Below are 10,648 nucleotides of genomic sequence, written 5' to 3' on the forward strand. Positions count from 1 at the left end.
CATTATGTGGACCCTCTTCTGACTCAAATACTGGTTAGTATCTGATTCAAGTACCTTGTTGTCATTAAATTAAATCCAACCAAAAAGGACTGAAATACAGTTAGGTCCATGTCTATCATATTCAAGTTATTAGAAAATCAGTCTTAAGTTACAATGTACAAGTAAGGTTACACTTCAGTTGGCAAAAAGAAAAGCTACCATTTTTTGTCAGTATTAATCTTGAAGTATCTGTGATCTGAATTATGCAAGGTCTGCCTCATATAGGCATTGTCCTGAATTTCATCACTGGGCCTCACTACCCTCTCATGATTATACTGTGGTCACCAAACTGCTTAATCAGCCACGAGACTGGGTTTGACTCTGGGCTTCTGGCTAATCCATCACCTTATAACAAAGCACTGGACTTTCTTTCTACCTTGTTACCATATGGGACCATAACGTGGCTTTGTCTCCCTCTTCTTGCGACAGTTCCTACTTACTCCAGTATTATTTAACTTACAATTCTGTGTCCTTACGCCCTTGGTTACACAGGTAAGGAGAAATACATGTTTATGCTTTCTAGGTAGAAATATCCTTAACATCAATTTTTGAAGTGCAGTGGGTCAGACTATGATTTAACTACCAAGCACCTAAAGTTGAGTTGTTTCTCCTCCTCTTTATTCAGGAGCCAAGTGTTGCCACTTACTAGACTTCAATGAGTGAAATATAGAGGAAATGGTCCAGGAAAACTTCCACTTCATAAGAATTATAGAATCTGAAAAGGAGCTAGGATACTGACTGAAGGCCCTCGATTTACAGATAAGGAAAGTGAAGACAGCTCAACAAGCTAAGTGACTTGCCCAAGGTCATACCCTGACAAGTGGCAAAACCTGTATTAAAACTCAAGTCTGAATTACCAAATCACAAGCTGACTTGGTATAGGACCGAATACAGTACTGAGTAAGAGTCTAGACTACCTGCTTACCTGTATGGATCCCTGTCTCCTGCTCTAACTGACGGTAGAGTCTGTTTGAGTAGGCTGCCATCTTTTGCTCAATGGTCAAGTGCCTGGCGGTGCTTAGGATGCCAGCACAGAACCTCGTAGAGCCAGCAGCCAGCCTGCAGGATAGATGCAAATGCTATTAGGTAGACGCATATATCTGTGAATACAAGAAGTTCAAGGTTCCTCATTATACCACTGTTGTAACATCCGAAGATGGAAACAACCGCAATGTCCATCAGCATGAGAATGATTTAAAATTTTGGAGTTCACCTATACAACAGAATACTTTACGACCATAAAAAATAAATGAACACTTTTATGCACCAATCCTAATAGAACAACCCTAGTGAAAAAAGCCAGGTGAGGAACACTGTTTAAGGTATGCTGCTACTCGTATGAAAAAGGGAAAAAAAATAAATGAATATGCATATACCCACATACATACCTACCAATACATATCTGATTATACATGGAGAAGAGTATCTGAAATGGTACCTAAGGAACTTAACTGGCTTCCAGTGAGGGAAACTTGTAGCTAGAGGTCAGCGAGCAGAAGGAGACTTTCCCCTGTACACTCTTTTACACATTTTCAAGTTTGAACTATGTAAATGTATCACCTATTCAGAAATAACCACACTTTAAATTTTTAAAATGTTGTCCAATTTGTGGTAGGCAACAGAACATAAACAGCATGGAACAGAAAAAGGACACTAGGTGAAAAGTGAATAAATTCGAATAAAGCAGCAATGTTAGTTTAAAATAATGTATCACAAATGCGTCATTAATTGAAACATTAATCCTAATGTAAAGATGTTAATAGTAGGTAAACCTGGATGCAAGGTATATGGTAACTCTGCACTATTGTTCCAATTGTTCTATAAATCTAAACTGTTCTAAAGTAAGTTAATCAACTGAAAAGGAATAGAAATAAGAAATAATGTAGCCAATTTCATTTTGGCTCAAAGAGGAAGCACCTGAGTCGCAGGATTTATTGCTGTATTATTACAACAAAGAGAGCAAGATGGTAAGATGTGCTTTGAACTGGAAATAAACACATCTTTTAGCTACTTGTTATGTCCCAATCTGCCATCTCTCTGAAAACCAGAAAACAGGAGTATTAGGCATCGCAAAACAAAGTACCAAAGATTTCCCTTTTCTGTAATTCTACTTATGCTATTTAGTGACACTTACATTAGCTATTGCTGAGTCAGTATTACTGAAATGAGAGGGATGAGGGAAGCCCATATAATCAGTGCAGCACAGCCCCAAGCCATGTCCAGCTTGATCCCTACCTGCCCTGCTCCAAAAGGACGATATCCTTCCACCCCATCTTGGAGAGATGATAGGCCACAGATGTGCCCATGATTCCAGCACCACAGATGACCACCTGTGCCTGGGCAGGCAGGGCCACAGAATGCGCTTTGGCAGCTGACGCACCGCTTCTGGCTGAGGACCACTTCTGCCATCCTCGGCTGCTTCTTGGTCTTCGGACCACCGATAGCAACTGGTAAAGCATCACGTCTGTCAGCAACTGGGAGACGTGCTCTCACTCAGCAAGAAGCGGATCCCGAGAATTCAAACTAGACAGAGAAAACCAAGAGCATAAGATTAACGAGAAAGTGTTGAAACACAGAACAATAATTGTACATTCAGCAAATGTCTGAGAACTTACTGAGTTCCAGACACTTTGCTAGGTATAGATACAGCAATGACGACAAATGAGGAGGTCCCTGCCTTTACACAACTTACATTTGAGACAGAGAGACAAGCAGCCAATATATAAATAAAACAAGTAACAAAGCTAGTACGACGGAATCACTAGGGGCACACCAACATATCATCGTCAGAAAGAAGGTGACATTTGAAAAGACCTGATGGATGAAAAAGAACCCGCTATGTGAGAGTGTTCGGACAGAAGAACCAGCATGTGCAAAGGCCCTGAAGTGAGAGAGCTTGAGGAGTCCAAGCACAGAAAAGAGGCCAGTGTGTCCACAGCACGTGAGGGAGAGGAGGTGACCTGAGATCGAGCTGGAGGTGGCAGAGACCAATCGTACATAGCTCTTGGATGCCACAAGGAGTGGGATTTATTCTACATGCAAAGGAAAACACTAAAGCAGGGGAATGACATAATCTGGCCTGTTTTTCCAAGATCAGGCTGGCTCCATGGAAGGCTCCCAGAAGGACAGGGAAAGCAGGGGTGAGTCAGGAAGCTATGGCAGTTCTCCAGGGGGGACACCGTGGTGGCTCAGACGAGGATGGTGGCAGCAGAGTCAGAGAAATGACTGGATTGTTTGGGAAGTAGAAAACACAGAACTTACTTGCCAACAAACTGGATGTTAAAATGGGAAAAACAGAGAAAAAAGGATGATGGCTAAATTTGTGGGGTAAGCAACTGGGGCCACGGACTATGTGAGATGGATCAGACATAGGGAGGGAGGCTGTGAGGGTGTGCATGCGTGTGAACAGTGAAAGGTCCCAGTCTTAGATGTCAACAGCCAGAGACCCAGCAGGCAGCACGTGAAAACAGGGAGCAGCAGCTGGGTTCCCAAGCCTGAAACCTGGGGTTGTGGTCCGGGAGTCATTAGCATATGTACAATATTTGAAGCCCTAGCATCTGGAGGAACAAGACCCCCAAGCCTCCCAGCATTTACACACAAGGAAGAGAAGGAAAGGACTACAAACAGGACTGAACGCTGTAGATGCACAGAGCATCCTGAAAAAGAAAAGTGGCTAAAGAGATAGAGAAGGAGTGGCCAGTGAGGTAGAAAGAAAACCAGGCAGAGGGCACAGAAGCCAACAGAGGAACGTGTGTGAAGAAGCGGTAACTACAGAGGGTGCTGAGGGGGGAGCAAGACGGCCACGTGTCCACCAGATGTGACAGCACAGAGCCCCAGGTGTCCTCAAAAAGAACATTCTCAGGGGAATGGCAGGGATAGAACAGAGATTAGAGCAAACTAAAGAGTAAGCGAGATGAGGGAGTGAGGCAACCGCTACCCCGTGCTTTGAGGGGAGCAGAGGAACTCGGAGCCGAGCAAGGTGGTCTGTGTTTAGGGCCGGGAGCTATTAAGCATGTTTCACTGCTGGGGGGATGAGCCAGTAAAAAGGGAAGAGACGGCAGAGAAAGGAGAGGCAAGAACAAAGGATGAGGCCCAGGAGAAGGAGAGAGAGAGACGGGATTCAAAGCTGCAGGGAAGGACAGCTCGCCTCTTGCTTCCACGGCGATGGGGGGAGTTGAAGGCACCAGGTGTGAGCTCCTGAGAGCAGAGCATGATGAGTCCCGTCGGGCTGATCACTTACACACCAGTCACAGGCTGTAACCAAGACATTTCTACAAGACAGTAAATATCCTACGTTAGACAAGGAAAAGCGTGGAGGCCAGGTGCACGGGGATGAGGATCGTGTACAGAGTAAGACCTAAGCTGAGCCTGGGAGGGGCAAAATCGGGACAGAGACGGGAAGCACACACCATCAAGCTGCAGAGCAAGCCTGACCCTAACTGCCTGTGAGACAGGCTGGGACCTGGGACCCTTTGTTGCAGTGCCTGCACCAAGACAAACATCTCCTGGAGCAAAAAAACACAGAGAAACAGTAAGGGACTAAAAATAACTGCATGCAGGGCAATGGGGGCAAAAAGAACAAAGATACAAAAAGGCCAAAACCCACCTGCTATTTCTGAGGGGCCAGAAGCAAAAGCAGGCTCCTGGCATGATCCCTGCGCACAGCACCACCACGGGGGTGGGCAGACCACCCAAGCCACTCCCTGGCCCCACCCACCGATCTGCCCCCACCCTGGGGGAGTGAGCAAGGGAACCTGCTGCTTGCTTTTGCTCCCTCGAGTCCCGATAAAGCCTTGCCTCAATTTCTACTGACTAAAGAGTCCAAGAACCCACTGGTGGATGACAGCGAAGGACGTGGCTCAGAGGCCGCAGCTTCTATGAACCCTGGGTAATAGCAGAAACTGAAGTACGGTGAAGCCAGACCATGGAAGCCTCTGATACTTGGTCCAGTACCACAGGCTGAATATGACAAAGGCAGGGTTTTAACAAAATTAATCTAACAGCAAAACAGGGGACTGTTCAAGTTTCAAGAAACTGAAGACCTGTTCGCAGACTATGCAGTCACAGACGTACAGGAAGACGAGGCCTGAAGACCAGAGTGGGGGTGACAAGCAGACATGAGGGTAGGACGTGGCTAGCAAGTCACCAACAGCACGTCCACCAGCAGCCTCAGGACCCAGCACGCTCCACCATCAGCCTGAATCACCTAAGGCCACGTATCAACACCCATCTGTCAGAGGACTCTCAGATCTGTGACGAGGGCAGGCACAGACTGCATCCCAAGAGAAATCCCAACCAACTAGGGACTAACTTTTCTGGCCACCTTGAGGTCCCACCATGCCTCATGTCCCTGTCAAACTCTGTCTCAAGATGGAAGCTTCTCCACACAGCTAGTCTTGCTGTAAGCTCATCTCCACATGACCAATTTCTCTCCCCAGTTCCAAACCATCTGTTTTCCTCCCCTAAAACCTCTATGGGCGCTCTAGAACACCCTTACCAAAGTGACGCACCCACCCCTTCACGAATGTTCTCTCCACCCTCTGTCTTAATGGAAATGCAGCTCTCCTGAGGGAACTGTCGCTGTCACACAGCCAGCCCTGTTCCACTGACACCATCAAGAGGCACTGTTGGCATCCTCCTTGCTTCTGAACCATTACCACTCAGTCACACTTGGAAAAGACCCTGTTCCTTTGTGCCTTAAGTTAGCAGGCACGCCTACCTAGCTCCGGGCTACTTCCTATTAAGCCACAGGCACAGCTCTCTCTACATCCGGGTTCTGAACCCATAACATGGCTTTTCTCCCAACCTTTTAACACCACCTCCTCTCTTCCTTCATCGAAGCAGATAACCTGTCTCATCTTGTTCCCCAAAACCCCACCTGTAAACCTCCCTGCATCAGCAAACCATCTCTGCCTTCCTTCACAGGGTCAGAAATTAATCCCTTACAACGGCCTGGATCCCCCTTCCTGCCCCCTTCCCCTGAACCGAGCTCCATCAGCTGTCCTCCCTCTTTCACATACCTTCACATTTACCTCCTTCTCCTCGGCATTTAGATGTGCTTAAGTACCCCCTCCCCCTGCCCAGGGGATTTAAGAAATAAAACAAAGCTCCAAAACACTCTTCAACTAGCAATTTTTAAAATTCTAAGTTATAAAATGATGGTCTGCAAAAAATCAAAAACAGAGGTAAAGGGCTTCCCTGGTGGTGCAGTGGTTAAGAATCTGCCTGCCAATGCAGGGGACACGGGTTCGAGCCCTGGTCCGGGAAGATCCCACATGCAGCAGAGCAACTAAGCCCGTGCACCACAACTACTGAACCTGCGCTCTAGAGGCCACAAGCCACAACTACTGAGCCCACGTGCTGCAACTACTAAAGCCCATGTGCCTAGAGCCCATGCTCCGCAACGAGAAGCCACTGCAATGAGAAGCCCGCGCACTGCAACAAAGAGGAGCTCCTACTTGCTGCAACTAGAGAAAGCCCGCGCACAGCAACAAAGACCCAATGTAGCCAAAAATAAAAATAAGTAAAATTTATCTAAAAAAAAGAAAAACAGGAGGAAGTTAAGATTTCCCTCCACTCAAAGGTCACCAGTACCAGTGTCAATTATATTTTCCCAGAATGTTATTTTTGCAGCAATGAGCTGCCCTGACGTCCACTTGTTTGCCACCACCTTTGCCTTAAGTCCTTCTTTTATTACCTTGGTGATGGCACAGTCAGCCAGTGGACTTTTCAAGCAAAAATTTCTTAACATGTATTTCACAATCTGTCTTTTCTGCTTCACAATAAATAATGTACAGAAAGGACTGCTTATATTTTGTTTTTCACTTTTCCCCCGTCCTACTCTCTCCTGCCCCACCAGGCCACTGCACTCCTCTCACCAGGAACGCAAACGTTGCTCCTTTCCAAGGGCACTTTCTGGGCACCATCTCACTCCCTCCTATCCACACTTTTTCCTTGTTTTCTGTGGCACCTTCTGCCCCGATCACTGGCCTCTCTCCTCTGCCCTTCCCTCTGTGTTGACGTCCCCCAGGGCTCCCTGAGGCCAGCTTCGTTTCCCCATCCACCACTGTTCAGGGTGATTCCCTTTTCTGCCATGACTGATGGCCTAACCCATAGCACTCCTGAGCCTTAGACCCGCACGTCTAGTGGAAAAAGGGCCACCTCCACTTGGACTCCCACAGGTCAAACTGAGCACATCCAAAAGGTAAAGCCATCTTCCCCAATCTCCAACTCTGCTCCACTTCCTGTGTCCCCCAGGAACACCATACACTAGAATTCTGGGTGTCATCCCACATTCCTCCCTTTCTCTCATCTCCTCTCTCCAGTCAATCATCAAGGCCTAACCAACAACCCTACATCCTAAATCTCCCTCCAGTGGGTCTACTCTCCATCTCCACTGCCCTGAACTGAGCACAGCTCGCCATCCTCTCTGTTTACTGCAGAAGGTTCCCAACTGGGCTTCCCGCCTCTCATCTGCACACCATTCTCCCCACGCAGAGGCCTGAGCACATCTCTGAAATGAAGATCCTATTTCGTGCCCCTGCTCAAACCCCTCAATGACTATCTGGCGCCCTCAGAAAAAGTCAAATTCCTTAATAGGAAGTGCAAGACCCTGCTCACTTCTTATCTCTGATCTAATTTCTCTTCTCTCTCTCCTTTCACACTCGCATCAAACCTAAACTACTTTAATTCCTCACACGTGTCAGGCATGAACTTTCTCTTCCACCTCTGGGATTTGTGCAGACTGTTCCTTCTCAGTGGCATAGTTCCTGCCACCCATCCCCCCAAATAAAGATAATCCCCGCAGCTCTCAGCCTGTTTGACACCTTGTTTGTTCCCACTCTCCCCCCAACACTCAGGTAACTGTTCTGTATTTCCCCAAACACCCTGCACAAGCCCCAGCTCAGAGCCAACCACACTCTGTAACGGTCTGTCTGCCAATCAGGGAAGCAAAACAGCAAGCTGCGTGAGGAGGAAGCCGACTTCAGAAGCAGACAGATCTGGGTCTGATAATCTCCCCCACCACTCATTAGCTGTATGACTTTGAGCAAGTTGTTCAATCTCTGTGGTTCAGGCTGCTCGTCCGTTACATGGGCTAGGAATACCTACCTCACGTGGCTGCTGCAAGACTAAAGCAGAAATGCAGGAAGAACATGGCAAGTGGCGCCTCAGAAGCACTTGGAAAGTGGTAGCCTTTAGCCCCCTGGGATAATGGAGCTCTCTGAGAGCAGGGACCACTTATAACTTGATCAGGGTTGTCACAGTAGGCACCTTGGAAATACAACCTGACAATTAAATGAGAACAGAGAACAAAGGAGATGGCGAAAAAATTCAGTGATGACTCAGATCTCAAGGCTAGGCCCCCAGATGTGAGGAGATCTCTAAATAACCTGATATAATTTTTTAAAAAAGGTTATATTCTTATAGGTAGTTATGATGTGCCAGGCACTGCTTTATGTATACAACTAATTTAACCCTCACAAATCTAGAAGATGTTACAATTTTTATTCTACACTTGAGGTAAAGGAGGCACAGAGACGTGAAGTGACTGATCCAAGATCCTACAATACTGGTGAGTGGCAGAGCCTCAATTCAAAGCCTGCCAGTTCAGCATTAGAGTCTGCCATTGAATCATTACTTCTTGCTACCTGTAAGTTAGCATTAGATGATTAAAAAAGGGTAGCTGAGAGGCCAGAACCACAAGGCACTTCCCCGAATAGAAAAAAGGAATTGCAAAGGTAGCATTAAAAACATAACAACAGGGACTTCCCTGGTGGCACAGTGGTTAAGAATCTGCCTGCCAATGCAGGGGACACAGGTTCGAGCCCTGGTCTGGGAAGATCTCACATGCCACAGAGCAGCTAAGCCCGTATGCCACAACTACTGAGCCTGTGCTCTAGTGCCTGTGAGCCAGAACTACAGAAGTCCACGCACCGCAACGAAGACTAGCCCCCGATCACCACAACTAGAGAAAGCCCGCGCGCAGCAATGAAGACCCAACGCAGCCAAAAATAAATAATAAAAAAACCCCAAAAACATAACAACAGATGAGTTTCAAGATGGAAGAAATAATACTAAAAGGCCAGGGAGATAAGAACCAAGAAAAGGATTTTTGACCTTGTGCTCATCATGACCTTCAAGAGTCAGTGAAGTGGTGAGGACAAAAAAAGAAGGACTTACAGTGGATGCAAACAATGAAGGTACAGAAGGCATCACAGTCTATTCCAGTAGGTTTGGCAGCTAAAGCAAAATAAAACTTGAGAGCAAAGGAGATAAAGCCTGTAGAGAAGAAACGGAAGATGTCAAAGACAACAAAGTAAAACACACACCTGGTTGAAAGTAAATTATGTGTTTAATTTCTGCTAAGGAGAAGAATTCCTGCTAAACAATCTCAATACTGATGCTGGTTATGCTCAGATCTGCTTACGCCAAGAAGAGCAAGAGGACAGCTCCAACTCCTTCTGAGCTGTTCCTCTGCATAGTCACAACACCTTGTACAAATTGGCTGCTGGTCACAAGGGAGACTGGATGAGAAGAGACGGATTAGCACAACATTTCCCACACCTGCCTCCAAATGAGAGCCACCTGGGACACGTGTTTTAAAACACACACACTCACTCACTCACAGGCTCCCTCTCTGGAGATGCTGATCCTGCGGTCCAGGGTGCTGTATTTTTCAACAAGTGCACCAGGTGATCAGCCAAGTTTGAGAACTTAACACAAATCTCTAGCCCTAGGAACGTGTCCCCTTCAGCCCGGCTACCTCGCCGCCCCGCAGCCCCCGACAACATGCTTACAAGGCACGGGCGAAACGGACGTGAAGATGCCAGAATCAAATCTCGGTGTCATACACATCAGGCCCAAAGGGTCAAACGTTGGGAAGAGAGCTCACCGCCCCGGTCTGGACGTTTCCACCTAACCTCACCGCTGACTCTGCAGCACTTTTACTGGTTAGTTAAGCACAAGCGGACCGCACGTTGCCACGCGGGAAAACAATTCAGCCTGCAAAGACGACCCACCTGGGCAAGCCCGACCCACGCTGGGGGGTGGGGGTGGGGGCTGCCTGCCCGAGGCGGGCCTCAGGAGCGAGGTTACCCCGGCTGCCCTGGGCATCCGGGCTGGGCTGCGGGCGCCTGCCAGAGCCGGTGCACTGGCCCCGGGCAGCCGGGCACGGGTCCGCGAGACGCCACCGCCGCAGAGAGGCTGAGGGAGACCGGGCGACGCGCTGTCGGCCCCGGCGGGCGGAGTCCCGGCGCCGGGAAGCGCCTTCCGAGGACCAGGCAGAACCGACGGGAAACGAGGGACGCCGGAAGCCCCCTGACCGAGACCACAGCAGAAAGGGGGGGCGCTGGGGGTCCCGGGCCTCCACGGTCCGCGCGGACGGCGACGCCAGGGCGGCTCCGCAGCTTCTCCTTACCTCACGGGCGCCCTCGGGCTCCGCGCTCAGCAACACTCCGGCTGAAACTGGGCAGCAGCCACAACCGTTGCCGGGGTTGGGGGCCGGAAGGTGGTACACGGATAGGGAAGGGGGCGGGACAGGAGGGAGGAAAAAGTTCCGGCGAAGCTTGATACGGCGACCTTCCGCGCTTTACGGTGCCTAGCAAGGGTA

The 10,648-nt window shown here is 48.5% G+C and overlaps 1 protein-coding gene across 2 annotated transcripts in view; it reads right to left on the bottom strand.

The window, feature by feature from the left end:
* Nucleotides 1–10,602, bottom strand: part of PDPR (pyruvate dehydrogenase phosphatase regulatory subunit) — a 38,619-nt gene extending 28,017 nt beyond the window's left edge. For both annotated transcript variants that reach the window (XR_016390880.1, XM_089902428.1), the window contains exons 1-3: nucleotides 10,457–10,602; nucleotides 2,275–2,562; nucleotides 965–1,098 (exon numbers count right to left, since the gene is read on the bottom strand). Coding sequence is in view for 1 of the 2 variants with exons in the window: in XM_089902428.1 (XP_089758554.1) it covers nucleotides 965–1,098; nucleotides 2,275–2,498 (358 nt within the window). In the remaining variant the exon portion in view is untranslated. The remainder of the gene's footprint in view (nucleotides 1–964; nucleotides 1,099–2,274; nucleotides 2,563–10,456) is intronic.
* Nucleotides 10,603–10,648: the final 46 nt, after the last annotated feature.

This window comes from Delphinapterus leucas, chromosome 20, assembly GCF_059928025.1.
Source record: "Delphinapterus leucas isolate spDelLeu-1000000601 "Yukka" chromosome 20, BTC_Dleu_Yukka2, whole genome shotgun sequence".
NCBI classification, from domain to species: Eukaryota; Metazoa; Chordata; class Mammalia; order Artiodactyla; family Monodontidae; genus Delphinapterus; species Delphinapterus leucas.